Source organism: Syzygium oleosum, unplaced genomic scaffold (genome assembly GCF_021117445.2).
Source record: "Syzygium oleosum isolate NSW1041296 unplaced genomic scaffold, Sole_v2.1 Sole_v2.01, whole genome shotgun sequence".
NCBI lineage: Eukaryota > Viridiplantae > Streptophyta > Magnoliopsida > Myrtales > Myrtaceae > Syzygium > Syzygium oleosum.
This window is the reverse complement of record NW_026607485.1, coordinates 18,115,224-18,142,263: the sequence shown is the minus strand read 5'-3', so window position 1 is coordinate 18,142,263 and position 27,040 is coordinate 18,115,224. Positions and strand designations below refer to the sequence as shown.

At 40.9% G+C, this 27,040-nt stretch overlaps 2 protein-coding genes and 1 pseudogene across 2 annotated transcripts in view; all 3 read right to left on the bottom strand.

Annotated features, from left to right (window-relative positions):
- Window positions 1-1,839: 1,839 nt before the first annotated feature.
- Window positions 1,840-4,704, bottom strand: LOC115683479 (probable aldo-keto reductase 2). Its single transcript, XM_030608009.2, has 5 exons — window positions 4,366-4,704; window positions 4,079-4,282; window positions 3,580-3,752; window positions 3,396-3,498; window positions 1,840-2,337 (listed from the first exon to the last, which is right to left on the bottom strand). The coding sequence occupies exons 1-5, from the start codon at window positions 4,582-4,584 to the stop codon at window positions 1,999-2,001; spliced, it is 1,038 nt and encodes a 345-aa protein (XP_030463869.1). The 5' UTR covers window positions 4,585-4,704; the 3' UTR covers window positions 1,840-1,998.
- A 2,848-nt stretch (window positions 4,705-7,552) lies between these two features.
- LOC115683460 (probable aldo-keto reductase 2) lies at window positions 7,553-9,923 on the bottom strand (annotated as a pseudogene).
- Window positions 9,924-20,513: 10,590 nt separating this feature from the next.
- LOC130134533 (probable aldo-keto reductase 2) overlaps window positions 20,514-27,040 on the bottom strand; it is a 51,531-nt gene continuing 45,004 nt past the window's right edge. The window contains exon 5 of the mRNA XM_056311038.1: window positions 20,514-21,001. Coding sequence (XP_056167013.1) covers window positions 20,663-21,001 — 339 coding nt within the window. The 3' untranslated portion in view covers window positions 20,514-20,662. The remainder of the gene's footprint in view (window positions 21,002-27,040) is intronic.

The window sequence follows — 27,040 nt, the reverse complement described above, 5'->3', positions numbered from 1 at the left end:
AGATTCGACATCGAATGTTTGGCTTTAAGGGTGCGCATGGAATGCATTCCGGAATAAAAATTCTATTCGGAATGCATTCCAGCTGAAATAGGCGTTTGTTAAAAAATTTCCGGAATGCATTCGGAGCGATTTGCATTACGGAATAAAAATGCGTTTGTTAAAAATACTTGATTCGAATGCATTCTTGATTCGGAATGCATTTTTGATTCGGAATGCATTTTTGGCAAGAAAAAGAGAAGCTACTTTTTGTAGCTTCTTGATTCCGGAATGCATTCTCCCTATTTTCTCATAATTTTTTTTTTTCAGAAAATGCATAAAAACTGAAAAATTCTAGAAAAAATCATAAAAATTTTCAGAAAATAAAAAAAAAGTCAGATTTCGGGAAAATATGAAATTTGGTGAATTTTTTTTTAAAAAATAAAAAAAAATCAAAAATTTCAAAAATTTCAAAATTTCACAGAATAGCTTAAAACACATGTAGCCACCCACTTTGAGTGAAATTTAATTTTTTTGAGGTGCCAAAAAAAAATCAAAAATTTCAAAACTTCACAGAATGGCTTAAAATACCTGTGGCCACCTACTTTGAGTGAAATTTAAAATTTTTGAGGTGCCCAAAAAAAATAAAAATAATAATAAAATAAAAATTTTCAAAACTTCACAAAATGGCTTAAAATACCTATGGCCACCCACTTTGAGTGAAATTTAAATTTTTTGAGGTGCCCAAAAAAAATTAAAAAAATAAAAAATTTCAAAACTTTACAAAATGGCTTAGAATACCTGTAGCCACCCACTTTGAGTAAAATTTAAATTTTTAGAGGTGCCTAAAAAATAAAATAAAAAATAAAAAATTTAAAACTTCACAAAATGGCTTAGATACCTGTGGCCACCCACTTTAAGTGAAATTTAAATTTTTTTAGGTGTCCAAAAAATATTAAAAAAAATCAAAAATTTCAAAAATTTACAGAATGGCTTATAATACCTGTGGCCACCCACTTTGAGTAAAATTTAAATTTTTTTAGGTGCAAAAAAAATCAACAAATCAAAACAGATTTATGCTCCAGAAATCAATTTCTGGAGCAGAATTAGTCATGTTTTACCAAACAGATTTCTCCTCCAGAAATCAATTTCTGGCAAGAATTTCAGAAATCAATTTCTGGCAAGAATTTGATTTCTGGAGCAGAATGGTTACCATTCGCACCCTAAGTAGCCCGGAAAGCCATTAGACCGTTCCATGGGGTTAGCGTATACCCCGAAGCACAATCTCCATCCTCAATCGCTCCAGTGTTTTCACACGTTTGGACAAGAAATAATGTGAATCCGAATCGCATCGCGGAATCCTCTCGAATTGTTCGAACGCAACCAACTGCTTCTCTGACCTTCAAGCTTGGTCATGTTGTTCGGCATGAGTTTCACGGACACAGCCCCGATAGTCTGGTCGAAATCCAAGTGTTACCTTCACAACAAGTATGATCATAGATCCGATTGTGCCTCAGAAGCCTTCGACGATCTTTCAAATAGAAGCAACACGCGTTGGAATGGCGATCAGAGTAGTTTTAGGACCGCCAGAGCATCAGGTCACAATATACTTTTCTGTAACACCGATGCCATCCGTTCAGCAATGTGCTGTTATAGAAAACGTGCCTCTTGGCATTGCTTCAATGAATAGTAACCAATCCTGTGAGATTGTTTTATTCGTGATTCTGAAAGTCATCCTGATGAATTGGCATGGTCTGGCTCGGTTAGTATTCAGCTCACCCAGTGTTTTCTTGAGTAATCTTCCCAATAAGCTTATCACACATCTATAATCTGCTCATAGTGAATGTCACTTACACAAAATGATAAAAGTCACTCTCTGAAGTTCAGATTTTATTACAGGACAACAGGTACTCTCTTCTTACACATACTTATGACAGCCACACAACATGGCCCGAAAGTTATTCAGCAGCAAATGCTCGAACTGCGCATATCAAAGATGCAGCCACAGAAGCAGACATGTTTCTAAGCAGCTTTCCATGAAGAAAGGGGTGGAGTCTCAGAGTTTTCCCATGTAGAGATGCTGCTATGGTACCTGCCACCCTTGACATTGTCTGCAGAAGCAATCGATTCCAGCTCGGCCATCTCTTCCGGTGTAAGCTTCACGGACAGAGCTCCAATGTTCTGGTTGAAATTCTCGATCTTGGTTGTGCCGGGAATCGGGCAGACATCTTCGCCCTGGTGGTGTACCCAGGCGAGGGCTAACTGCGATGGGGTGCATCCCTTTCTTTGCGCAATTTCATTCACTCGGTCAAATAACTTCTCATTGTGAGCCAAGTTCTCTGGCTGGAACCTTGGTAGGTTCTGCGTGACATAGAGAACTGTCTCAGCGGATAGCATTTGAGCAACTGTCATTTTTTCTTTTAACAGAAAATTCTACTGCAACAAGTGCAAACAATACTAGAAGTGGTTGCATTGCATGCCATCAGATTGTCTTGTTACTTGATATGATAAGCATTTGGAAGTTTGCAATCACTTTGTGGAGAGCATGATCAGTAAAAGACTATCTTGAAAGTATTGGAATATCCAGTTCAAAATCATAAGCATTCGAAATGTGGAGTGTAAGTGCACTAGCAACTACCATGCAAGGCTGATGGTGTTGATGTAAGATGTGACAACAAAAACAAAATCGACAATCTAAGTTTTATACATGGGATGGCATCCATTTATCACACTTAAAAAAAAAGAAATCACAAATCCAGATGATATGTAGAAGACTATTATCAGAAGTAAAGCTCTATTTAGCTAAAAGACGATAGCTACATCACCCAGCGTAATCGCTAGTCAAACACTAGTTGCAGGCAGTAACCCACAATTGGATTTATGTAAGATAGGAACTTGATCCCAAAGTTTCAATAATAAGGGTGTGAGGGAGTCCTCACTCAAGAACGGGCTTGTGAAGAAAGATGAGTATAAAAAAGGACGGAGGCCTGAGGCCGGATACCGGTGTCAGTTATATGGAGGAGATATCGTAATCTTGTAAAGAAAGATGAGAGAAAAAGGATGGGTGGAAAGTGGGAAAAGGATAGTGAATAGCAAATGGTGGGAAGGCTGGGAAACAGAGGAACTTACAAATAAATCTATATTAGTTCATTCCAGAAACATGAGAATCCGGGAAATTGCCTCTTTCAGGCTCATTAAGCTATTGATTATGATTTTACACTAATCTATAATCACGAGAGGTGGGATGTATGGTGAGTGCAGGATTGAAGACGAGAATATAAGGCATTTGTGTCACCAATTGTTATTCATACCATCCAGATACTTTTTCTGTATACCACAAGAACTAGTAATTATCCAGCACTTCAATAAGAATGACTGTCACTGTGAGCATCTAATTATGTTGTTTAGCAGAAACAGACCTGTCTGAAGTCATCCTTGGAGAGATTCTCCAACGACTTGGAACCAACAGAAAAGAATCCTCGTCCTAAAGGACTGTATGCAACGATTCCAATCCCAAGCTCCCTAGTCACAATGTCCCGGAAGCGCAGAGTCAGAAAAAAGCTGTTGTTACTGCATAAACAAATCGACAGAGTGATTTATTACCTGCAAGTGGGAATGATCTCTGCCTCCACATCTCTCGACCACAGCGACCACTCCAATTGCACAGCTGTGATGGGATGAACAGCATGTGCTCTTCTGATTGCTGATGCAGAGGCCTCTGATAAACCGATGTACTTGATTTTACCCTCTTCAACAAGTTTCTTTAGCTCTCCCATCTATGAATATTCACACGACAAAACAACAACAGTCAAGAACCTTACATGTTAAGATCCAGAAATTTGTATGTGTTCCCTCACTATTCAGCCACTAAAATACTAAATTCCACGACCTCTGATACAACCTTGTGCCGCATCTCAACCTCAACTATCAACTGAACTTAAGCCTCACTTAACAATATCTCACAAGTCAAAAGGCAATGCAATACTCAATTTTCTGCCACAAGATCCAACAAACCATTTACAACACGACCATGCATCATCAACACCAATCTAGTTTAGCAACTGATCAAATATATGGCAAAGGTTTAAATGAGGATCCGTACAGTGATTTCAATGGGGACCCGAGTGTCGATACGGTGCTGGTAGTAGAGATCGATGCAATCGATGTCGAGCCGCTTCAAGCTGCCCTCACAAGCTGCCCTCACGTACGCCGGATCGCCCCGGACGTCCCACTTCCCGTCCGCGAAGCCGAGCCCGAACTTGGTCGCCAACTCCACCTTCTGTCTCACCCCTCCTCCCTTCAGCGCCTGCCCAAAATCGACACCAAATCACCATCAAGAAAACCACACTCAACCCTTAACACGCTCAAGCCTTAACCAAGAAAACTGACCTTTCCGAGGAGGATCTCGTTGGTGTGGGGGCCGTAGATGTCGGAGGTGTCGAGGAAGGTGACGCCGGAGCCGACGGCGTGGTGGAGGAGCGCGATCATGTCGTGCTCGGACTTGGGAGGGCCGTAGGCGGCTGACATCCCCATGCAGCCCAGCCCCTGCGCCGAGACCTCGAGACCCTGCGACCCCAGCTTGATCCTCCTCACCGTCGACGCAGCCATCGCCGCCGTCGTCTAGCTCGACGTCGGTGCAAGAAGAGAACGGAGAAGAAACGGTTCGAGAGCTCGCTCGATCACTCCCAGATGCACAGAGACGACGAAGCTTTTGTAGGAGTTGCAGAGTCAGCGGCAGACTGCGGAAGACGCACGTGCTGACGTTAGGCTCTCGTCACCTACTTCCCCATTGGCCAACGGCCCATCCAAAAAAATGCTGACCTGACAAAAATAATCGTAGTTAGGACTTATTAAAGCATTTTGCATAAGGTCCAAAATTTCAAACCTTCGAGATTTCGTTGCGCTATTATATATATATTTTTAAAAAAGTACGTTTGTAATTGGTGTACAATATTATTTCCACTGACAAAAGTAATCGTGTAACTTAAAAGCGCATCCAAATTAAGTATCGATTGACCATGATTATTCAAAAAAGGTAGGAATAATGACACAAATAGTCCATAAACTTTGATCAGATGTGTAATGTGGTCCCCGCACTTTAATCCAATATGCAGCGTCGTCTCTCAATTTTTAATTTGTTTAATGTGGTCCTCGGACTTTTGGTCAATTTAGTCCCTATACTGTATAAAAATATTCAATGTTATCTATCCATTAATTCAAGTTCAGGGACAAATTTGAACATTTCAATACAGTTTAAAGACTAAATTGAACATGTACCAAAAGTTCATAAACCACATTAAATAAATTAAAAGTTGAGGAACAACATTTAATAATTTCATACACTTCAAGGACTAAATTGAACATATATCAAAAGTTCAAGAACCATATTAGACAAATTAAAAATTTCAGGGACACGAATGTCAATACGATGTTGGTGGTGATAATGGAAGAGATGACATCCAGTTTCCAAGCTAGAAATCTCTCGACGCTCTAACCAATTGCGCCAACTCTACTTGGATTATTATCACATACTATTAATAAACCAACTTATTTTCGTATTTTTTGTACAAGTATCTCTTTTTTAGATTTTCACATTGTATCGCAAACTCGTGACTATGAGCTAGAGCTTTGACTACAAGGTGTCTATGATAAACTAATAATTATCTGAGACAATTATGTCATCCCACACCACACGGTCCTTCTTTGACTTTCAAAAGGGATTGCATTTTAGTCTCTAGAAATAATTGATCTATACCATAAGGCTCTTGGGATTTTTTGTTTACAAGATCTACAGAGTGGTAGTGAAGAGCATATTTGCGGAAACAACTCTTTGTGTTGGATTAATAGTGTAACTCTAAGACTGCGTTTGGTCGTTTAGATTTTTAACCAGGATAGGACTAGATATGATAGAATATGAAATCTAAGGGATTTGCTATATTCTATCTATTGTTTGTTGAATTGTAGTATTAAAACCGGAGATTTTCACATCTTATCATATCCATTATTTGTTATGAATATCATATTAGTGTAAATGAACCTAAAAATTGCACAAACGGAGATGATAAATATCTCTCACGACACTCTTACCTACTTCATTTTTATTTGCTTATTTTTTTATAAATTTTCCATCTCTTTTTTAATTAATTATTTTTTATTTCTTTTTCCCCTTCCATCATTCTCTAATAAAATTTTATTAATTAGTAAACTATACTAATATACCTAAAATATTTAATAAATATAAATAATAAATGCATTTATTAATGTATATGAAATTTATATCATAAGATAGGAAGAAATTTGAATATATAAATAAAAATAGAGAATAAATAAAAACGAAATTATTTTTATGTTTTTGTTATTTTGAATTTTTTATATTAAAATTTAAATATTATTTATATTTAAATATTATTTTAATTTTATTAATTTAATAAGTTTGTTATTCAAGAAAAATAACTTTTATATTATGGATATTAGAAATCCTATCCACCCTTATTCCACCTCCCCAATGGGATAATTTTATCCGGGCTATATCTCTCATATATTTGACTTTATCATGTCTTGGATAAGCACCAAACATGGGATGAGATAAAAGATATCATATCTTGAATTTTATCCCGATGAATTTTATCCCGACTATCAAACGTAGCCTAAGCTTTTAATGACATTGGACTTTGAGGAAGAGAAGAAAAGTGTTTAGAAAGGCAAAGGGTATATAAATGGAATTTTTCAAACTCTGATCTTCTTCAACTTCGTCGGGAAATACACCCGTAGTGCAAGTACATGATTTAGAACGATATTACAAACTGTAGATAGACACTAGATGCAAAAGAACACACATGTATCACAGACCGTAATTCTCTTGAACCATTTCATGGTCAAGGAACTGCCGGCCCGTGACACATGCATCTTGCAAGATGCTTTTTCAGACGAAATGACAATACTAAAAAGATTTTGACAAAGAGTAAGACTCTTATTACACACAGTATGATAATATGACCGACAAGCTTCTTTGGTACTTGTCCAACGGAATTTGTCCATTTAATATTGACAGATAAAAAAAAAGTTCAAGTTCACAATATCCACACTTCCCGTGAGGAAATGCCCTTTTTACAAGTGTGAAGCTCAAAATCTCTTATGGTTCTTTTTCTGTAAGAAAATTTGTCAGAAAAGAGTCGAAACTCCATATGTATAGCAACTAGCAAGAAACTCCACACATGGGCACCTTCTTGATAAGTATGATGATCGATCGAGGCTCTCCCGACAGTGCCATAGGAGACCTCGACGGTCTTTCGAGAGAAGCAATGGTGCTGTTCTAGAAAACGTGCCTCTTAGCATTGCTTCTTTGTCTAGTATCCAATCCCGAGAAAACGTTGTACACGGTCTAAGTATTGAATTCGTGGTTGAGGTGAACAAAGTGTCACTCTAGTATGTATGGAGGAGTTGAAATCCTCGAAATCCCAGTTTCATGATTCTCAGTCACCCTGATGAATTGGCATGGCGGGCTCGGTTAGTATTCAACTCGCTCTGTGTTTCTTGAGTGATCTTCCCCCGATAAGCTTACTACACATCTATAATCTTCTCATAGTGAATGTCATTTTTACAAAATGATAACAGTTACTCCATGAAGTTCAGATTTTATTACAGGATAACAAGTACTCTCTTCGTACACGTACTTACAACAGACACAACATTGCCTTAAAATACTTTAGCAGCAAATGCTCAAACTTTTGCATATAAAAGATACGGCAACAGAAGCAGACATGTTTCTAAGCAGCTTTCCATGAAGAAAGGGGTGGAGTATCGGAGTTTTCCCATGAAGGCATGCTGCTTGCGTACCTGCCACCCTTGACATTGTCCGCAGAAGCAATCGATTCCAGCTCGGCCATTTCTTTTGGTGTAAGCTTCACCGACAGAGCTCCAATGTTCTGGTTGAAATTCTCGATCTTGGTTGTGCCAGGAATTGGGCAGACGTCGTCGCCCTGGTGGTGTACCCAGGCGAGGGCTAACTGCGACGGGGTGCATCCCTTTCTTTGTGCAATTTCATTCACTCGGTCAAACAACTTTGCATTGTGAGCCCAAGTTCTCTGGCTGGAACCTTGGCATGGACTGCACAACACAGAGCACTGTCTCAGTGGAGAGCATACGAAACTATCATTTTCTTTTTAGCACCAAATTCTACGGCAACAAGTGCAAACAATACTAGAAGCGGTTGCATTGCATGCCATCAGATTGTCTTGTTTCTTGATATGATAAGCATTTGAAAGTTCGCAATTACTGTGTATCTGGAAAGCATGATTGAAAAGATTAAAATATCTTGTTCAAAATCATAAGCATTCGAAATGTGGAGAGAAGTGCTCTAGCAACTACCATGCAAGGCTGATGGTTTTTATGTAAGATGTGACAACAGAAACAAAAGCGACAATCTATTTACATGTGATGTATCCATTTATCACGCTTAAAAGAAAGAAAGTAAAAATCTAGACGATTTGTAGAAGAATATTATTGGAAGTTAAGCTCTTTTTAGCTAAAAAAACCATAGCTACTACACCCAGCGCAATCACTAGTCAAACACTAATTGCAGGCAGTAACCCACAATTTAGTTCATATCAGATCCGAACTGGATCCCACCACTTCCATAAGAAGGGTGTTAGGGAGTCCTCACTCAAGAAGGGGTGTGTCGAGATATAATTTGTTTTTTGAAGAAAGATGAGTATGAAAAAGGACGGAGGCCCAAGGCTAGATACCGGTGACGGTTATTTGGAGGAGATATCATGATCTTGCGAAGAAAGATGAGAGAAAACGGATGGGTAGAAAGTGGGGAAAGGATAGTGAATAGCAAATGGTGGGAAGGCTGGGAAACAGAGGAACTTACAAATAAATCTATATTAGTTCAGTCCAAAAGCATGAGAATCCGGGAAATTGCCTCTTTCAGGCTCATTAAGCTATTGATTATGATTTTACACTAATCTATAATCACGAGAGGTGGGACGTATGGTGAGTGCTGGATTGAAGACATGCGACAATATGAAGCATTTGTGTCACCAATTGTTATTCATACCGTCCAGATACTTTCTGTATACCACAAGAACAAGTAATTATCCAGCACTTCAATAAGAATGACGACAAGTCACTGTGAGCATCTAATTATGTTGTTTAGCAGAAACAGACATGTCTGAAGTCATCCTTGGAGAGATTCTCCAACAACTTGGAACCAACAGAAAAGAATCCTCGTCCTAGAGGACTGTACGCAACAATTCCAATGCCAAGCTCCCTATCAACCATTTTAAGGAAGAGCAGAGTCAGAAGAAAGCTGTTGTTACTGCATAAACAATTTCAACGGAGTGGTTTCTTACCTGCATGTGGGAATGATCTCTGCCTCCACATTTCTTGACCACAGCGACCACTCCAATTGCACCGCTGTGATGGGATGAACAGCATGTGCTCTTCTGATTGTTGACGCAGAGGCCTCTGATAAACCATATCTGCTACTTCATGCGGAAGCTGAGACTAAGCTTTAACACACTCTAAGCGTGAAAATGGATCAGATTAGGGAGGCTAACAAAGACTGATTAACATACGCATGCACGCGCGAGGACTGCCAGCTAGTTCATCTAAAAAGCCGCCAAACTTTAAAATGGAATGTCTAAAAAGCAGACCGACCTTCCCGAGGAGGATTTCGTTGGTGTGAGGGCCGTAGATGTCGGAGGTGTCGAGGAAGGTGACACTGGAGCCGACAGCGTGGTGGAGGAGCGCGATCATGTCGGGGTCGGACTTGGGAGCGCCGTAGTAGGCGGACATGCCCATGCAGCCCAGCCCCTGCGCCGAGACCTCGAGACCCTGCTACCCCAGCTTGATCCTCCTCACCGTCGACGCCATTGCCGCCGTCGTCTCGCTCGAGGTCGATGCGAGAAGAGAATGGAGAAGACACAATTCGAGAGCGAGCTCGCTCGCTCGCTCGATCACTCCCCGCGCCGAGACGACGAGCTTTATAGGAGAGTCAAAAGATTCAAACAGGCTACAAAAGACGCACGCGCTGACGTTAGTCTCTCGTCACCTACTTCTCCAACGGCCAACGGCCAACGGCCCACAGTAAAATGCTGACCTCCCTCATGTATGATCGACAAAAATGATAATTTGAACTTGGGAAAAAACCACCAAAAACCCCAAACTTTGCCATTTGTGACACATTTACCCCGAACTTTTTTTTGTGACACCAAAAACCCCGAACTTTACTTTTTGTGACACATTTACCCCAATGTATTTAGTCCATGGGCATTTTCGTCTTTTCTGCTTTTTCTTTTTTTTTTTCTTTTTTTTTCCTTTCTGGCGAGGGGGGGCCTCGCCGGCGTGCGAGCGAGGGCGGCCCTCGCGGATCCGGCGAGGCGGCCCTCGCCCGGCGTCGCGAGGTTCGCCTCGCTCGGCGAGCGAGGCGGCCTCGCGACTCAGCGAGGAATCGACCCTCGCCAGGCGTCGGCGAGCCGGTCGACCTCGCTTTGAGTCGGGCGAGGCCGCCCTCGCTCGCTCGCCAGCGAGGGCGGACCTCGCCGGCGTCGCTCGCCCGGGCGAGGCCGAACCTCGCCGACGCCGGCGAGCCGCCTCGCTGGGCGGCGAGGCCGCCCTCGCCCGATCTCGGCGAGGTCGACCCTCGCCGGCGTCGGCGAGGTCGACCTCGCTGAGCCGGGCGAGGGCCGCCCTCGCTCGCCCAGCGAGGGCGACCCTCGCCGGCGTCGGGCGAGGTCCGCCCTCGCCAGGCGAGCGAGGGCGGCTTCGCCCCGATCTACGGCGAGGTCGACCCTCGCCGGCGTCCGCTTGACTCGGGCGAGGTCGACCCTCGCCCGACGCCGGCGAGGGCCGCTCGGCGCCCGAGGCCGCCCGGCGCCGGCGAGGCCGCCCTCGCTCGGCGCCGGCGAGGGCCCCTCGCCGGATCCGGCGACGCCGACGCCGGCGAGGCCCCCCCTCGCCGGAAAGGAAAAAAAAAAGAAAAAAAAAAGAAAAAGCAGAAAAGACGAAAATGTCCATGGACTAAATACATTGGGGTAAATGTGTCACAAAAGAAAGTCAGGTTTTTGGTGTCACAAAAAAAAGTTCAGGGTAAATGTGTCACAGATGGCAAAGTTTGGGGTTTTTGGTGGTTTTTTCCCTTTGAACTTTATTCAAGAATAAAGGTTTACTACATCATATTGCTTTTCAAGGTCCAAAATTTCAAACTTTCGATAATTGATGGCATTATATTAAAAATCGAGAAAAGCCACCAAAAGTCCCAAATTATACCATTGTGACACATTTATTATAAAACTTTTTTTATGACAGTAAAAATCTCAAACTTTTATTTATGTGACATATTTACCTTCCTTTTAGGTTCTATCAACGAGCATCGTTAAAAATCTATGACGACGACGGAAGGAAAACGGTGTTGATATGGTGCTCACGTCACTTAAGTGAATAAAAACGACGTCATTTTGGCTAAAAAAATCATCCAACGGAATCTTAACGGAGGGTAAATATGTCACATGGGCATAAGTTTGGGGTTTTTGATGTCACAAGAAAAAAGTTTGGGGTAAATGTGTCACTGAAAGCATACAAATTTGGGTAAATGTGTCACAATAAACATAGTTTGAGATTTTTCGTGGCTTTTTTCCTTAATTTTTTTTCTATTATTCACTTATAGGATTTCTTTTAATCTAGTTAGATGTTCTACCTCTGCCATGTGTGTTTTGTACACTCTAAAGGAATAGTCCAATGATGTATGGGTGTACAATGTGAAGATTGGCAAATAATTCCATGCTATATTGTCTACAAACACAACATTAGTGGATTAATTTAAAAAAAAGGGTTAATACCACAAAAAATCATAAACTGGTATACTTGTGACAAATTTACCAAAAACTAATTTTTTGACCACCAAAAACCCCAAACTGGTACACCTGTGATAAATTTACCCTTTGTTAGTTTCCGTTAAATTTTACATCTAAATTGCTAAGTTTGATGACACGTGGAAGTTAACGGGTGTACTAGTTTGGGGTTTTACCCCTCTATCTGTCACATGTTTATTAATTTGTGATCTTTCGTGGTATTAATCCAATTTAGTGGAAGGTTAATTTGACACAAGTGTATCAATTTGGGGTTTTTTGTGGTCAAAAAATTAGTTATTGCCAAATTTGTCACAGGTATATCAATTTTGAATTTTTTGTATTCAAAAAATTAGTTCGGAGTAAATTTGTCACACGTGTGACAATTTGGGATTTTTCATGATATTAAACCTTACTTAAAAAGCTCATGGAATGTCCATGAGGAAGAGAATAAAATGTTTAGAAAGGCATAGTGTGTATATGAACTCGGGATTTTTCAAACTCTGATCTTCTTCAACTTCATCGAGAAGTCACCTAATATAGGCAGAGCCAAGGGTAATACACTAATGGTACAAGCACACGTTTTTAGGACAATAATACAAACTGTAGGTAGAACCATCGGACACAAAGGACCACACATGCGCATTGCAACATGCTTTCTCAAAAGGAAGGATAAGACTAATTTGACCAAAAGTGATGGCTTTTATTAGACACGGTACAGTATTACAACTTATAGGCTTCTTTGGTACTTGTCCAGCGAAATTTGTCCTTAAAAATATAGACAGATAAGAAAAGTTCAAGTTCACACTATCCATACTTTTTGTGGATAACTCACGATAGCTAATTCATTTTTTTTTTTGTGAAGCTCATAATCTCCTACCGCTCTTCTTTTTCTATTATACAAAAAGAAAAAAGAAAAATTGACAAAAAGGAGTCGAAACTCCATGTGTATAGCAACTAGCAAGAAAGTCCACACATGGGCACCTTCTTGATACGTATGATGATCGATCGAGGCTCTCCCAACAGTGCCATGGGAAGCCTCGACGGTCTTTTAAGAGAAGCAATGGTGCTGTTTTAGAAAAAGTTCCTCTTAGCATTGCTTCTTTGTCTAGTATCCAATCCTGAAAGAACATTGTACACGGTCCAAGTATTGAACTCATGGTTGAGGTGAACAAAGTGTTAGTCTAGTATGTGTAGGAAGCAAGTGTCAGGAGAATCGACTAACCTGTTCGATGCACTCCAAACCAATTTTCCAAGAACGTACGTTGAATCACCAGCAAACGATGAATGAATCTACTTCACGTTGGTCTGAATACAATCACAAGGAAAGTATTATCGTTCCACAGCGTTAATGCCGATTGTCTTCTCAAAGTAGATACGGAATCCTTATGCGTCGAGAGAGAGAGAGAGTTCTAATTCTTCAGAATTTACTTATCTGTTGTTTGATATTCTGATTCTGATGAAGTTACCTTAACTTCCCTTAAGAAAATCCCCTCGCACCTCTTCAAAAGGTGTCTCTCAGACACACTTCTTATTAGAGCAAATGGTGTCCCTTGGACACACACATCATGGGCGGACCGATGAAATATAACATCTCACACTCGCACATAATGGGCTTGATCATGCTCTATTAAGAACATAAGGCATTCATCATTCATCTACTTTAGAAACAATTCATACTAGCAAGAAAGCCGTGTAACCAGTGAGTACACCTGCACTTGGGAGCTCTAATTATGCACCTGTTAGGGATAACATAATGGCTACAACTCCAAAGAAGAAATAAACAATTGATGTCTCACAGTGCCCCAGACATATTTTGTTTCATCAATCCAAGTATATCTATCCCTTAAAGGCTATACTTGACTATTCTCAAGGACACCGTGAATTTACAATTATTTCCAAAACCATCGAAGGTGAAATAATCGGTCGACCGGTAAATACACGTGATAGATGTAAAACAACAATAGTCTTCCTTCGCACTCATGTCTCTCTCCATTTCCAAACAACTAATTTCCTATACACGTCCCATAAAGCCATATCTATTCATGACCGCTGGTAATATTGATCTTCTACTTCGAGAACATAGTCAAAAGTAACATAGGGCACAAACCTTAAGGACTCACACGATGAATAAATAGAGATAATTGTACTCATCTCCCTTATTGGTCAAATAAAGCACATGTAGTATGAATTACATGCTATATTAGATTTCTCTTTCTATAAGAGCGTATGTCATTTATTAGTCATATCCACTATATGGATCTTAGCCTAAACATGGTCACGTGCTTCTCACGTACTCATGTTTAGCCCGAGTGCTATATCAGCTCGCTTTCCACAGCGCCCAATTTAGTACTCGCATTCGGCTACCTTCAGGCATACATGATTGTGGGACTATCATGTTCGGTCTTATCACATACGAATAACAGACCTCATCTTGATTCCAATCAAGACGACATTAAATCGTTATATGTACTAAACTGCTCTTCCAGCATTTATAGTACATATCTTCTCATCTCAACCCGCTTACTATAGCGTTTGAGGTGATTGCTCGTGTGAGCGAGCCAATCATTGCCCGGTGACATACCTTTCAACAATATATGTGTGTTTGTGCTGGTCTCATAACATTGTACTAATTGATAAAACATCAATTCATTAACAAATAAGTACAATACATACACATACATAATCCAGTGATCCTCAACAATATTACATTTCATAATCACATTCTACGTAATCCTAGAGACATCCTGTGGGTCAAGAACACGTCTCTAAGAACAGCCTTCGTAAATGGATCAGCAACCATCCTGTTGATTGAAATATATTGCATGACTACTTCCTTCTGCGCTATTATATCTCTGATGAAGTTATTCTTTATATCAATGTGTTTCGTCCTACCATGGTACTTGAGATCTTTCACATAGGCAATGGCTGCTTGACTATCGCAATATACTGTCACTGGTCTTGGGACATTAGTGACAATGGCTAAATTTTCCAAGAAACGTTTCAGCCATACTGCTTCTTGCACTGCAGCAGAACATGTAATAAATTCTGCCTCCATCGTAGATAAAGCTGTGCATGTCTGTTTCTTACTATTCCAAGAAATTGCACCATCATTAAGCAAGAACGCATATCCAGACGTCGATTTACGCTCATCTAGGTCTCCTCCCCAATCAGCATCAGAGTATCCTAATAAGCGTAGATCACTCCCTTGATAGCAAAGTCGATAGTCCATAGTGCCTTTCAAGTATCTTAGGATCCTCTTAACTGCTTTCCAATGTGCTTGACCAGGATTTGAGTGATATCGGCTCACTAACCCTACAACATGACATATGTCGGGTCGAGTACACATCATAGCATACATCAAACTTCCGACAGCACTTGCAAAAGGAACATTTATCATTTCTTTCTTTTCTTCTGAAGTCTTAGGACATATCTTAGTACTCAGGCCTTCGTCTTGCATAACATGGGTATCAATGGGATTACAGTGCTGCATATTGAAGCGTTCAAGAATCTTCATTATATAAGACTCTTGTGACATAGTAAGGAGTTTATTTGATCGATCTCTTTCAATCTTAACTCCCAATATATATGCAGCTTCTCCCATGTCCTTCATTTCAAAATTAGAGGACAACCATTCTTTTATGGTTCTAACCAAACCCTTGTCATTCCCAGCCAACAGAATATCGTCCACATAAAGAGATAATATTATAAATTTATCCTCGGACCATTTGATATACACACAGTGATCCTCTTTGATCATCGTGAACCCAAAAGAAGTTATGGCTCGATGAAAACGAAAATACCATTGTCTAGATGATTGCTTAAGGCCATATATTGAGCGATGAAGTTTGTAAACTTTACGCTCCTGACCTTCAGCAATGAAACCTATCGGTTGCTTCATATAGATTTCTTCATCTAGTTCTCCATTGAGAAATGCTGTCTTTACATCTATTTGATGTAATTCTATGTCCAAATGTGCAATAATGGCTAGGATAAGGCGTATGGAGGCAAACCTTACAACTGGTGAAAAAGTTTCCTCATAGTCTACACCCTCTTGTTGAGTATAGCCTTTTGCCACAAGGCGAGCCTTATACTTTTCAATGGATCCATCCGCCCTTCGCTTAATCTTGAAAACCCATTTGTTTCTAATAGCCTTGCGATTGGGTGGCAGATCAACCAAGTCCCAGACGTGGTTTGTCCTCATAGACTCAATTTCGTCTTCCAAAGCTTTTCTCCATTCTTCCTTGTCAGGAGATAAGAGAGCCTCGTGAACTGTTTTAGGCTCCGCATCGTCTTGTGGAGCAATCATAAATGCTTCCCCTTCAATCTCAAATCAACGACGAGGAATACTTTTACAATTACTTTTACGCAACTGAACTTCTTGATAATTCAGTTCGCCAGGCGACGCTACACTCCCACTAGGTCTCGTATGTTGAGGTAAATCTATATTTCCCTCAATAACACTAGTGGGTGTGTTATCGGGATCTTCCATCTCATGTAATTGGAAGTCCTTATCGATCTCACCTCTACTAGGAAAATCATTTTCCAAGAACGTGACATCTCGTGACTCCATTTCAGTCACACTTCCATCAGCTTATTCACCTATGAACACGTACCCTTTGGAGTGTTCAGAGTATCTAATAAAGATACACTTCTTCCCTCTAGGGCCTAATTTGCCATATTTATGGGAAGAATCATGAACATATGCTGCACACCCCCAAGGTCATAGATTACTTAAGTCTGATTTCCTACCGGTCCACAATTCATAGGGGGTGGAAGCAACTGACTTAGAGGGCACATAATTAAGTATATAGGCAACAGTCAATAACGCATGTCCCCAATATGAGACAGGTAGATTTGCCTGCGCCATCATAGACTTAACCATTTCCAATAGGGGTCTATTCTTTATTTCTGCAACCCCATTTTGTTGTGGAGTACCAGGAATAGTCAATTGTCTTACAATTCCCTTTTCATCACAAAGAGCCTTGAATTGCTCAGATAGATACTCACGTCCGCGATCGGTTCTCAATACCTTTATTGTTTTGTTCAACTGATTCTCTACCAAAGCTATAAACCGCTTAAAGCAATCCAATGCTTCGGACTTATGGGAGATCAGAAAAACATAACCGAAATGCGTGAAGTCATCTATAAAAGTGATGAAATATGAGGCTCCATGCCTCGCCCTCACATTTAAAGGACCACAAATGTCAGAATGTATAAGTTGCAATGGAAGTTCAGCTCTGGTTCTTTTACCAAATGGTTTTCTAGTTATTTTTCCCGCTAGACAATGTTCACATACGGGTAGTTCAACATTAGCGAGTGACCCCAAAAGGCCTTCTCTTGCTAATCGTTTCATTCTTTGTAACCCAATGTGACCCAGTTTAACATGCCAAGTACTTGCATCAATCTCCACATTACTAGAAGATGCAATTAAAGAAAACAACCATCAACATTAACTTTATACACATCATAGTCAATGTCTAACACCATGAAACCATTCAATACATAACCAAAACCGTAATAAATTATTTCAAACAAAATGTCAACACAATCACCATGAAAATTAAATACATAACTTAAGCCAAGAAGAACAACTATAGAGACCAAGTTTCGCCGAATATTTGGAGCATAAAGGACATCATGTAGGAATAGGTTTCGATCACCATGAAAGGTTAATTTACATGTGCCGATACACTTCACTTCAACTCTTGAGTTATTTCCAACATATAACCATCTTCTTTCAGGCTGAATCCGACGATACTCCACAAATGCTCATCGGTCTCTAGCTACGTGGTCTGTTGCTCCTGAGTCTACAGTCCACATTGAATGAGATTCAGCAAGTATTACAGTGCTATAAACAAAAGCATTACTCAAAGTAATGTAGTAATGTGGTACCTTTTTCGGCTCAGTGCATTCACGAGCGAAGTGGCCCAGTTTACCACAATTGTAGCACATCATCTTGGCCTTGTCTTTCTTCCCACCACGCTTCTTGCTTCGGAAGGTCTTGGCTCTCTTGGGTGCCTGATCAATCTCTTTTCCTTTGTTGTTGAATTTATGGTTCCTCTTGCGCTTAAAGCCCGAAACTTTGCCCGAACTTGATTCAGCAACATAAGCATGGGTAGAGGATTTTGCAGCCTCTAGGCCCTCATCTTCTAATTCCAAATGACGCGCAATATTGTCAAAAGTGACGATATTCTCATTGTGCGTCATATTGATTTTCATATGTTCCCAGCTGTCAGGAAGAGACCTTATAATAACCTAAACTTGCTGTTCGTCAGTTAAGGTATAACCTGCCGACTTCAGCTCACGTATCATGTTTGACATCTCCCGAAGATGCTGCCTCATCGATAGATTTGAGCGCTTTTGGTATGTGTCAAATTTGATGGTGAGCCTCATCAACTTAGTGGCAGACGTACCCCCAAACTTATCTTTCAAGGCAACCCACATTGCTTGAGCTTTGTCATAACTTTCAAATTCACACATGAGATCATCTTACATACAACTCAGCAACGTGATGCGAGCAATGTATTTTTCTTTTTCCAAGCTTGATAAGTTTCGTGATCTCTTCTATGTTGAGCAGAAGTTCCATGCCCAGGTTTATCCATGGTGTGGTTGAGGGTTTCCAAAACCTCTTGCTCCTCAAGGATATATTGAACTTTTCAGTGCCAAATATCATAATTGTCACCGTTCAGCTTCTCACCCTTGTTGAGGTCAGCCACAATGGTCTTGGATGCCGAAGCCATAATCAATTTCTGTTACACATTGATATAATAAACACAGAATCAATATTAGCACATTTTCCACATAAACACACATTTTAATTTGCAGCAAAGACAAACTAAATTAATGATAATTCAACAAAAGATATCGAAACGAAAGTTCACTATGTTCCCAATCAGCTTCGACGTACAATTGTTCTACCATCATTAACCTGTTTAATTTGCGCAAATTTTTAAGTTCTAGGTGAGAACTCCTTTGAATTCTACCAACCTACGAACTCCCACTAGAAAAGATGATTACGTGACCTCACGTAATGATCACCAACTTACAAATAATTCATTACATCAAATACAATCATATGCGGAATTCGAGACATAAAGATCTCCGGCCATTGTTTTAGTATGCTCAGAATTAGGAAATTGCAAGCACGTCAAACCATATACATGCTATCACCGAACCAAGCTCTACACAACATGTATGTGGTCATTTTCACATAGGCTAGCTACTGTATTTCCAAAACCATAGTGAAATACAAGTTAGAAGGAATAAACAATGCAAATATACCCCCAAAATACGCCTATTTAGGATTTCGTACGCATTTTTATACATTTAAAAGCCTCAAACATATAAAATAACTATACCACAATGTAGAGAATTTGAATACGAACACAACCGTACCAACCATGCTCCAATCGGCGCTCCCACGCGCCGCCTAAGTGTGCGGCGCATGTGGCGCACACGATTGCCCAATACGGGCTTCTGAGCCGGTCCGACCGGTCCAACCGGTTCAACCGTTGACCGGTCCGACCGGTCAACGGGTTGGGTTGGTAACTGGGTCGGGTCATCGGGTCGGGTCGAGTCGTTGGTCGGGTCAGGTCACCGGTCGGCCGGTTCGTCGGCAAGATGACGCCATCAATGACGTCAGCATGTCGGTTACCGACAGTCTTGCTAACGTCATCGATGACGTCAGCACACGCTGGTTGGCGATGCGCGCGTGGCTTTCACGCACTGGCATTCCCAACGCGTGGGGCGCGTCGCCGGCGACGTCGCGGCTTCTGGCGGCGCGTCCGGAGGTTTCCGGCGGCGTTCGATCCGCCGTTCTGCTCATCTCGGTGAGTTCTTCAACTTTATATAATAATATTTCATTTTTAATGAAAATAAATATTCGATACAGGGTCAAACAGAACGGCGTTCATCCTCCAAACCCGTTCATCGCGTCCGATCTCATTTTCGACGATTCGTGTTGCAATTTCCGAGCAATGAACATCCAGACGATATGAATTCTCTCGATCCCCATATCAAATAACAAGCGAAAAAATTCAATGGAAAAACAAGGCAAAGATCATAATCAAGGCTTTGATACCAATGTAGGAAGCAAGTGTCAGGAGAATCGACTAACCTGTTCGATGCACTCCAAATCAATTTTCCAGGAACGTACGTTGAATCACCAGCAAACGATAAACGAATCTACTTCACGTTGGTCCGAATACAATCACAAGGAAAGTATTATCGTTCCACAGCGTTAATGCCGATTGTCTTCTCAAAGTAGATACGAAATCCTTATGCGTCGAGAGAGAGAGAGAGAGAGAGTTCTAATTCTTCAGAATTTACTTATCTGTTGTTCGATATTCTGATTCTGATGAAGTTACCTTAACTTCCCTTAAGAAAATCCCCTCGCACCTCTTCAAAAGGTGTCTTTCAGACACACTTCTTATTAGAGTAAATGGTGTCCCTTGGACACACACATCATGGGCGGACCGACGAAATATAACAGTATGTATGGAGGAGTTGAATTCCTCGAAATCCTGGTTTCATGATTCTAAAAGTCACCCTGATGAACTGGCATTGCGGGCTCGGTTGGTATTCAACTTGCTGTGTGTTTCTTGAGTCATCTTCCCGCGATAAGCTTCCTACACATCTTTAATGTTCTCATAGCGAATGTCATTTTTACAAAATGATAACAGTTGCTCTCTGAAGTCCAGATTTTATTACAGGATAATAAGCACTCTCTTCATACACGTACTTATAACAGACACAACACAAGCCTGAAAATACTTTAGCAGCAAATGCTCAAACTCTGTATATAAAAGATACGGCAACATAAGCAGACATGTTTCCTAAGCAGCTTTCCATGAAGAAAGGGGTGGAGTATCGGATTTTTCCCACGTAGGCACGCTGCTTGGGTACCTGCCACCCTTGACATTGTCCGCAGAAGCAATCAATTCCAGCTCGGCCATTTCTTCAGGTGTAAGCTTCACGGACAGAGCTCCAATGTTCTGGTTGAAATTCTCAATCTTGGTCGTGCCGGGAATCGGGCAGACGTCGTCACCCTGGTGGTGTACCCAGGCGAGGGCTAACTGCGACGGGGTGCATCTCTTTCTTTGTGCAATCTCATTCACTCGGTCGAATAGCTTCGCATTGTGAGCGAAGTTCTCTGGCTGGAACCTTGGTATGGACTGCATAACATAGAGCACTATCTCAGTGGACAACATATGAGCAACTATCATTTTCCTTTTAGCACCAAATTCTACAGCAACAAGTGCAACCAATACTGGAAGTGGTTGCATCGCATGCAATCACATTGTCTTGTTACTTGATACGATAAGCATTTGGAAGTTTGCAATCACTGTGTATCTGGAAAGAATGATTGAAAAAATTAGATTGTTTTGTTCAAAATTTTAAGCATTCAAAATGTGGAGAGAAGTGCTTCAGCAACTACCACGCAAGACTGATGGTTTTGATGTAAGATGTGACAACAGAAACAAAAGCGACAATCTACCTACTGTGACGAAATTTATTCATAACACTCAAAAGAAAGAAATCACAAATCTACATGAAGTGTAGAAGAATATTATCGGAAGTAAAGCTCGATTAGCTTAAAAACAGTAGCTACTTCACTTGCCGGGCACAAGTCAAACACTAATCGCGGGAAGTAATCCACAATTGGCTTTATGTCAGATAGGAACTTGATCCCAAAACTTCCAAAAAAGGGTGTTAGGGAGTCCTCAGTCAAGAACTGGTTTTGTCAAGATATAATTTATCCCGTGAAGAAAGATGAGAATAAAAAAGGACAGAAGCTAAGGCTGGATACCGGTGTCGCTTATACTGAGGAAATATGCCTCATCTTATGAAGAAAGATGAAAGAAGAAAGGATGGGTGGAAACGGAGGAAAGGATAGTGAATAGCAAATGGTGGGAAGGCTGGGAAACAAGAACTTACAAGTACGTCTATATCTGTATATTCCCAAAAGCATGAGAATCGGGACACTGCATGTCACACCCCGAATACAACCAAAACGGGATCGTAACACGGCCGTCCTTTCACCGAAAAGACGCAGCCTAAACTTAAACAAGACTCGAAAACATCAGAGCTTTCTAAAACCATCAAAAGGATATATACAAATCCAACAAAAAAACTATTCCAATAGCTCAACGTCAATATGTACAACGTACCCAAAATCCCACAATCAAAAAGAAATCCTCCGACTAACGCCCGCTCACGCCCTACTTGCGGCCAGCAGAAGAACCTGAAAGGTATGTAAGATAAGGGGTGAGCTACCACGGCTCAGTGAGTAACATATTTCTTCTAAGTGGGTCGAACAATTACTGTGCAATAGCATAAAAATATCACAGCTCATAACTCAAACTCAATGTACAATATAACCAAAAATATCTCAAAGGTATAATAACTTTTCAATAAAAGTCATTCGTATCAGATTTCTCAATAAAAACTCACTTAACAACAATAGCCAATCATCAATGGTCTATCCATTGACTAGTCTCATCACATAACACGTTGATGGTCAATCCATCAACCAATCTCATGCTCGTAATCAAACTATGGTCAAGTTTAACGCCGTGACAAAGGCGACCAAGTTTAACCCTCTTGGCAAGGTCTACCACCTATTATAAGCCGGCGGTTCGGCCCAGAAGGATATCCTGACAGTATGCATACTCCTCCCTCAACGGGTTCTCAACATAGTAATACGAGCAGCAGCAACTTATAACTCAATCTAGAAATCCATAATCAATACCAATAAATCCATTTCACAAAACATTTCACAACAAGAATAGCCCTCGGCTAATCCTCTTCACAAAACCTTTAATATAAGCATTCACAAAAGCTTCATTTCAATAACGTCATCAGACTTTTCAACTCATTTCACAATCGACAAAAGGTAGTAAATGATCGATCCAATTTATGCAGAAAACATGCTCCACTGTATTAAAAATTATATCTCATTATCAAAATATGAATTTGTAAATTCATAGAAGATATAATGTCCCTCATCTGGTAATCCACAACTAACCCATATGTGATACTTGAGCCGACGGTTCCAAAATCCTATCAAACATACGGAAAAACGAATCAAAACCGAGTAATACTTACCCCTAACGCGCGACTCGAATAAGCTAAGGCTAACTAGCCAATAATCCGACACCCACGAGCTTACGACGGCTTGCTCAATGGAAAAAATCTAATGCCAACCACAACGAACAACTCGCGCGGCAAATTTCCACGCGCCATAACTTCCTCCACCGGACTCCGTTTTGCGCGCTCTTATAGTCAAAACGAAACCAATCCAGCATACTATGGATGTCCCAACACAGCCAACCCAAACAACAGCCCAAAAACAACAATCAAAGCCCTGGAAAGTACTGTTCACGAAATTCCAGATTATGCTCTCAACTTCAAAATTTGATTCCGGACAAACCGTAACTCCGAATCGATATCCGTCAAAACGCACAGCCCCACAACACCATAATCTTTCATTTTCATGGATATTTAAGACTTGACAACCCAAAAATTGGACTACGCAGCTCAAATCCACATAACTCTTATTTCCGAGCCCTAATCGAAAAATTATTCCGATAGGACTAACGAGGGTTGCGAGTACTTACTAGTCGTTGCGTTACTTAGTCGGAACGGCTCGGCGAGGACCCGCGCGCACAAACCCTCCCTTTCTCTTCTTCCCTTTCTCCTCTCCTTTTTCCTTTTCTTCTCCTCTGTTTTTCTCTTCTGTTTTCCCGACCAGCCGCTGCTTCTTCCTTTTATCTTCACTTTTTGACTTTTCTTTTCTTTTTTTTTATTTCCTTCAGCCTAAGTCTTTTGACCTGGTCAAAAGAAGAGGCAAATATTACATTCTACCCTCCTTAAAAAAATTTCGTCCTCGAAATTTAGCCTTACCTTAACTTTCAAACAAATGAGGGTATTTGTTTCTTGCTTCTTCCTCAAGCTCCCATGTGGCCTCTCTCTCAGTATGATTTTGCCATTGAATTTTCACATAAGGGATTATACGTCGCCGCAGCACTTGCTCTTTTTTATCCACAATGCGAATAGGCTGTTCTTCATATGTCAGGTTTTCTCTTAACCTCAAAGGAGTGAAATCAAATACGTGTTCAGGATTTGGCACATATTTTCGCAATAAAGATACATGGAATACATTATGAACTCCAGATAACGCTGGTGGCAAGGCCAGTTTATAAGCAACTTCACCAATCTTCTCCAATATCGAGAACGGTCCCACATATCTTGGACTTAGTTTCCGGCGAGTGCCAAATCTCATAACACCTTTCATAGGTGAAACCTTTAGAAACACGTGATCTCCCACATCAAATTCTATCTTGCGCCTTTTAAGGTCTGCATAGCTTTTCTGAAGGCTTTGAGCTGTTTTCAGTCGCTCTCGAATCAACCTGACTTTTTCTTCTGATTGTTGTATAAACTCAAGGCCAGTCAACCTCTTCTCACCAACATCGTCCCAACAAACCGGACTTCTGCATTTTCGACCATACATTGCTTCAAAAGGTGCCATCTTAATACTGGAATGGTAGCTGTTATTATAGGAGAATTCTGCCAAGTGCAGATGGTCATCCCATGAACCACCAAAGTTAATAGCACAAGATCGTAGCATATCCTCTAACGTCTGAATCGTTCTCTCCGATTGCCCGTCTGTCTGTGGATGAAAAGCCGTACTGAAGTTGAGTTTAGTACCCAACGCCCCTTGCAAGCTCTTCCAGAAGTTGGATACAAACCTAGGATCTCGATCAGAAACTATGCTCACTGGAACCCCATGAAGTCTCACTATCTCATTGATGTATCGCTTAGCCATGTCTTCAAGTGAAAGGCCAAATCGATACGATAAAAAGTGTGCCGATTTAGTCAACCGGTCGACAATCACCCATATAGCATTCTTACCGCTTGGCGTTCTCGGTAAATCGACGATAAAGTCCATGGTAATATGCTCCCATTTCCACTTAGGTATCTCAAGTGGATGTAGTTGTTCACCTGATTTCTGATGTTCAATCTTTACTTGCTGACAAACCAGGCATTGATCGACAAACTTTACAATGTCTTTCTTCATGTTGACCCACCAGAAATGTCCTCTCAAATCTCTATACATCTTAGTACTTCCTGGATGAATCGAGTATTTAGTGCTGTGAGCTTCCTGCAATATTTCCTTTTTTAACTCAGGATCATCAGGAATACATAGCCGACCACGAAACCTCAATGACCCATCTACATGAATACTAAAATCCGACTGTCTCCCAGTTTCTACGCCTTCTTTGATCTTTCCCAACTGAGAATCATCATTCTGTTTAGCCTTAATTTTGTCGATCAATGTCGGTTGTACTCGAAGATTAGCTATCTGAGCACCTAATTGATGCACAAACACCTCCAAATCTAGCTTCCTCATATCCTCAAGGATAGGTTGCTGAGAAGTGAGCAACATTGCCATGTTTCCAGAAAATTTACGACTTAAGGCATCCGCTACTACATTTGCCTTACCTGGGTGATAATTGATGGATAAGTCATAATCCTTCAAGAGTTCTAACCATCTCCTCTGCCTCATGTTCAATTCTTTCTGAGTAAAGATGTACTTCAAACTCTTGTGATCAGTAAAGACCTCACATTTCTCACCATACACGTAGTGTCGCCATATTTTCAAAGCAAATACAACTGCTGCTAATTCAAGATCATGAGTGGGGTAGTTCCTTTCATGTGTCTTCAACTCTCTAGAAGCATAGGCCACCACTTTATCGTCCTGCATAAGAACGCACCCTAAACCTTCTTTAGATGCGTCACAATAAATTGTGAAGCCACTGGTTCCTAAAGGTAAGGTTAATATGGGAGCCGTCACTAACCGCCTTTTCAATTCTTGAAAACTGCGCTCACACTGATCAGACCATACAAACTTAACTCCCTTTTGAGTTAGGCGAGTAAGTGGACCAGCTATTTTGGAGAATCCCTCCACAAATCTCCTGTAATAGCCAGCTAGTCCAAGAAAACTTTTCACTTCTGTTACATTGGTAGGGCGATTCCACTGAACAACCGCTTCAACTTTCTTTGGGTCAACTGCGATGCCATTCTTCGAGATAACATGACCCAAGAACTCAATATGATCAAGCCAGAAAGCGCACTTACTGAATTTAGCAAACAATTTCTGCTCACGCAAGGTCTGCAAGACAAGCTTCAAGTGTTGTTCGTGCTCCTCCAAACTCCTCGAGTACACCAGGATATCATCAATGAACACCATAATGAATTGGTCGAGGTAATGTTTGAATATCCTGTTCATCAAATCCATAAAAGCAGCAGGCGCATTTGTCAATCCAAAAGGCATGACAAGAAATTCGTAATGCCCATACCTCGTTCTGAAAGCAGTTTTAGATACATCATCTGCTTTAATTTTCAATTGATGATATCCAGACCGAAGGTCGATCTTAGAAAATACCCGAGCTCCCTGAAGTTGATCAAACAAATCATCAATCCGTGGCAAAGGATATTTATTCTTGATCGTTACCTTGTTGAGTTCACGGTAATCTATACAAAGCCGCATGCTACCGTCCTTCTTTTTCACAAATAGGACTGGAGCTCCCCAAGGCGAGACGCTGGGCCTAATAAAGCCCTTATCCAATAATTCCTGTAGCTGTGTTTTCAATTCTTTCAATTCAGATGGTGCCATCCGATATGGTGCCTTCGAGATAGGTCCTGTACTAGGCATCAGATCAATAGAGAACTCAATCTCTCTATCGGGTGGCAAGCCGGGCAAATCCTCAGGAAACACATCAGGAAATTCTCTAACAACTGGAACATTTTCCAGTTTCACAACTTCTTTACTGGTATCTTTTACGCAAGCTAGATATCCATAACCACCTTTCCTTAGAAGCTTCCTCGCTTGCACTGCCGATATTAATCTTGGAAAAGTACCCTTACAACTTCCCGAAAAAGAAAATTCGGGCTCATTTGGGAGTCGAAAGGTAACTTTCTTTGAATGACAATCAACAGTAGCATGATATGTTGATAGCCAATCCATCCCTAAAATAACATCAAAATCTCGAATATTCAACAACATCAAATCTCCAGGCATTTGAGCATTATCGACCAAAAGCATACATTGCTTAAATACACGGTCCACCATAACGAAGTCACCCGTAGGAGTCTCAATACGCAATTCATATTCAAGAGGATCAGGTAGCATATCAAGTTTCGTTGCGAAT

Bases quoted from the DNA above. Each gene is read 5' to 3' on its own strand.
- LOC115683479 (XM_030608009.2), bottom strand. From the start codon at position 4,584: ATGGCTGCGTCGACGGTGAGGAGGATCAAGCTGGGGTCGCAGGGTCTC. The intron at 3,499-3,579 runs GTAATAAATCAC...CATTGTGACTAG, and splicing joins GAGATCATTCCCACTTGCAG to GGAGCTTGGGATTGGAATCG. The intron at 2,338-3,395 runs GTCTGTTTCTGC...TATGTCACGCAG, and splicing joins CCAAGGATGACTTCAGACAG to AACCTACCAAGGTTCCAGCC.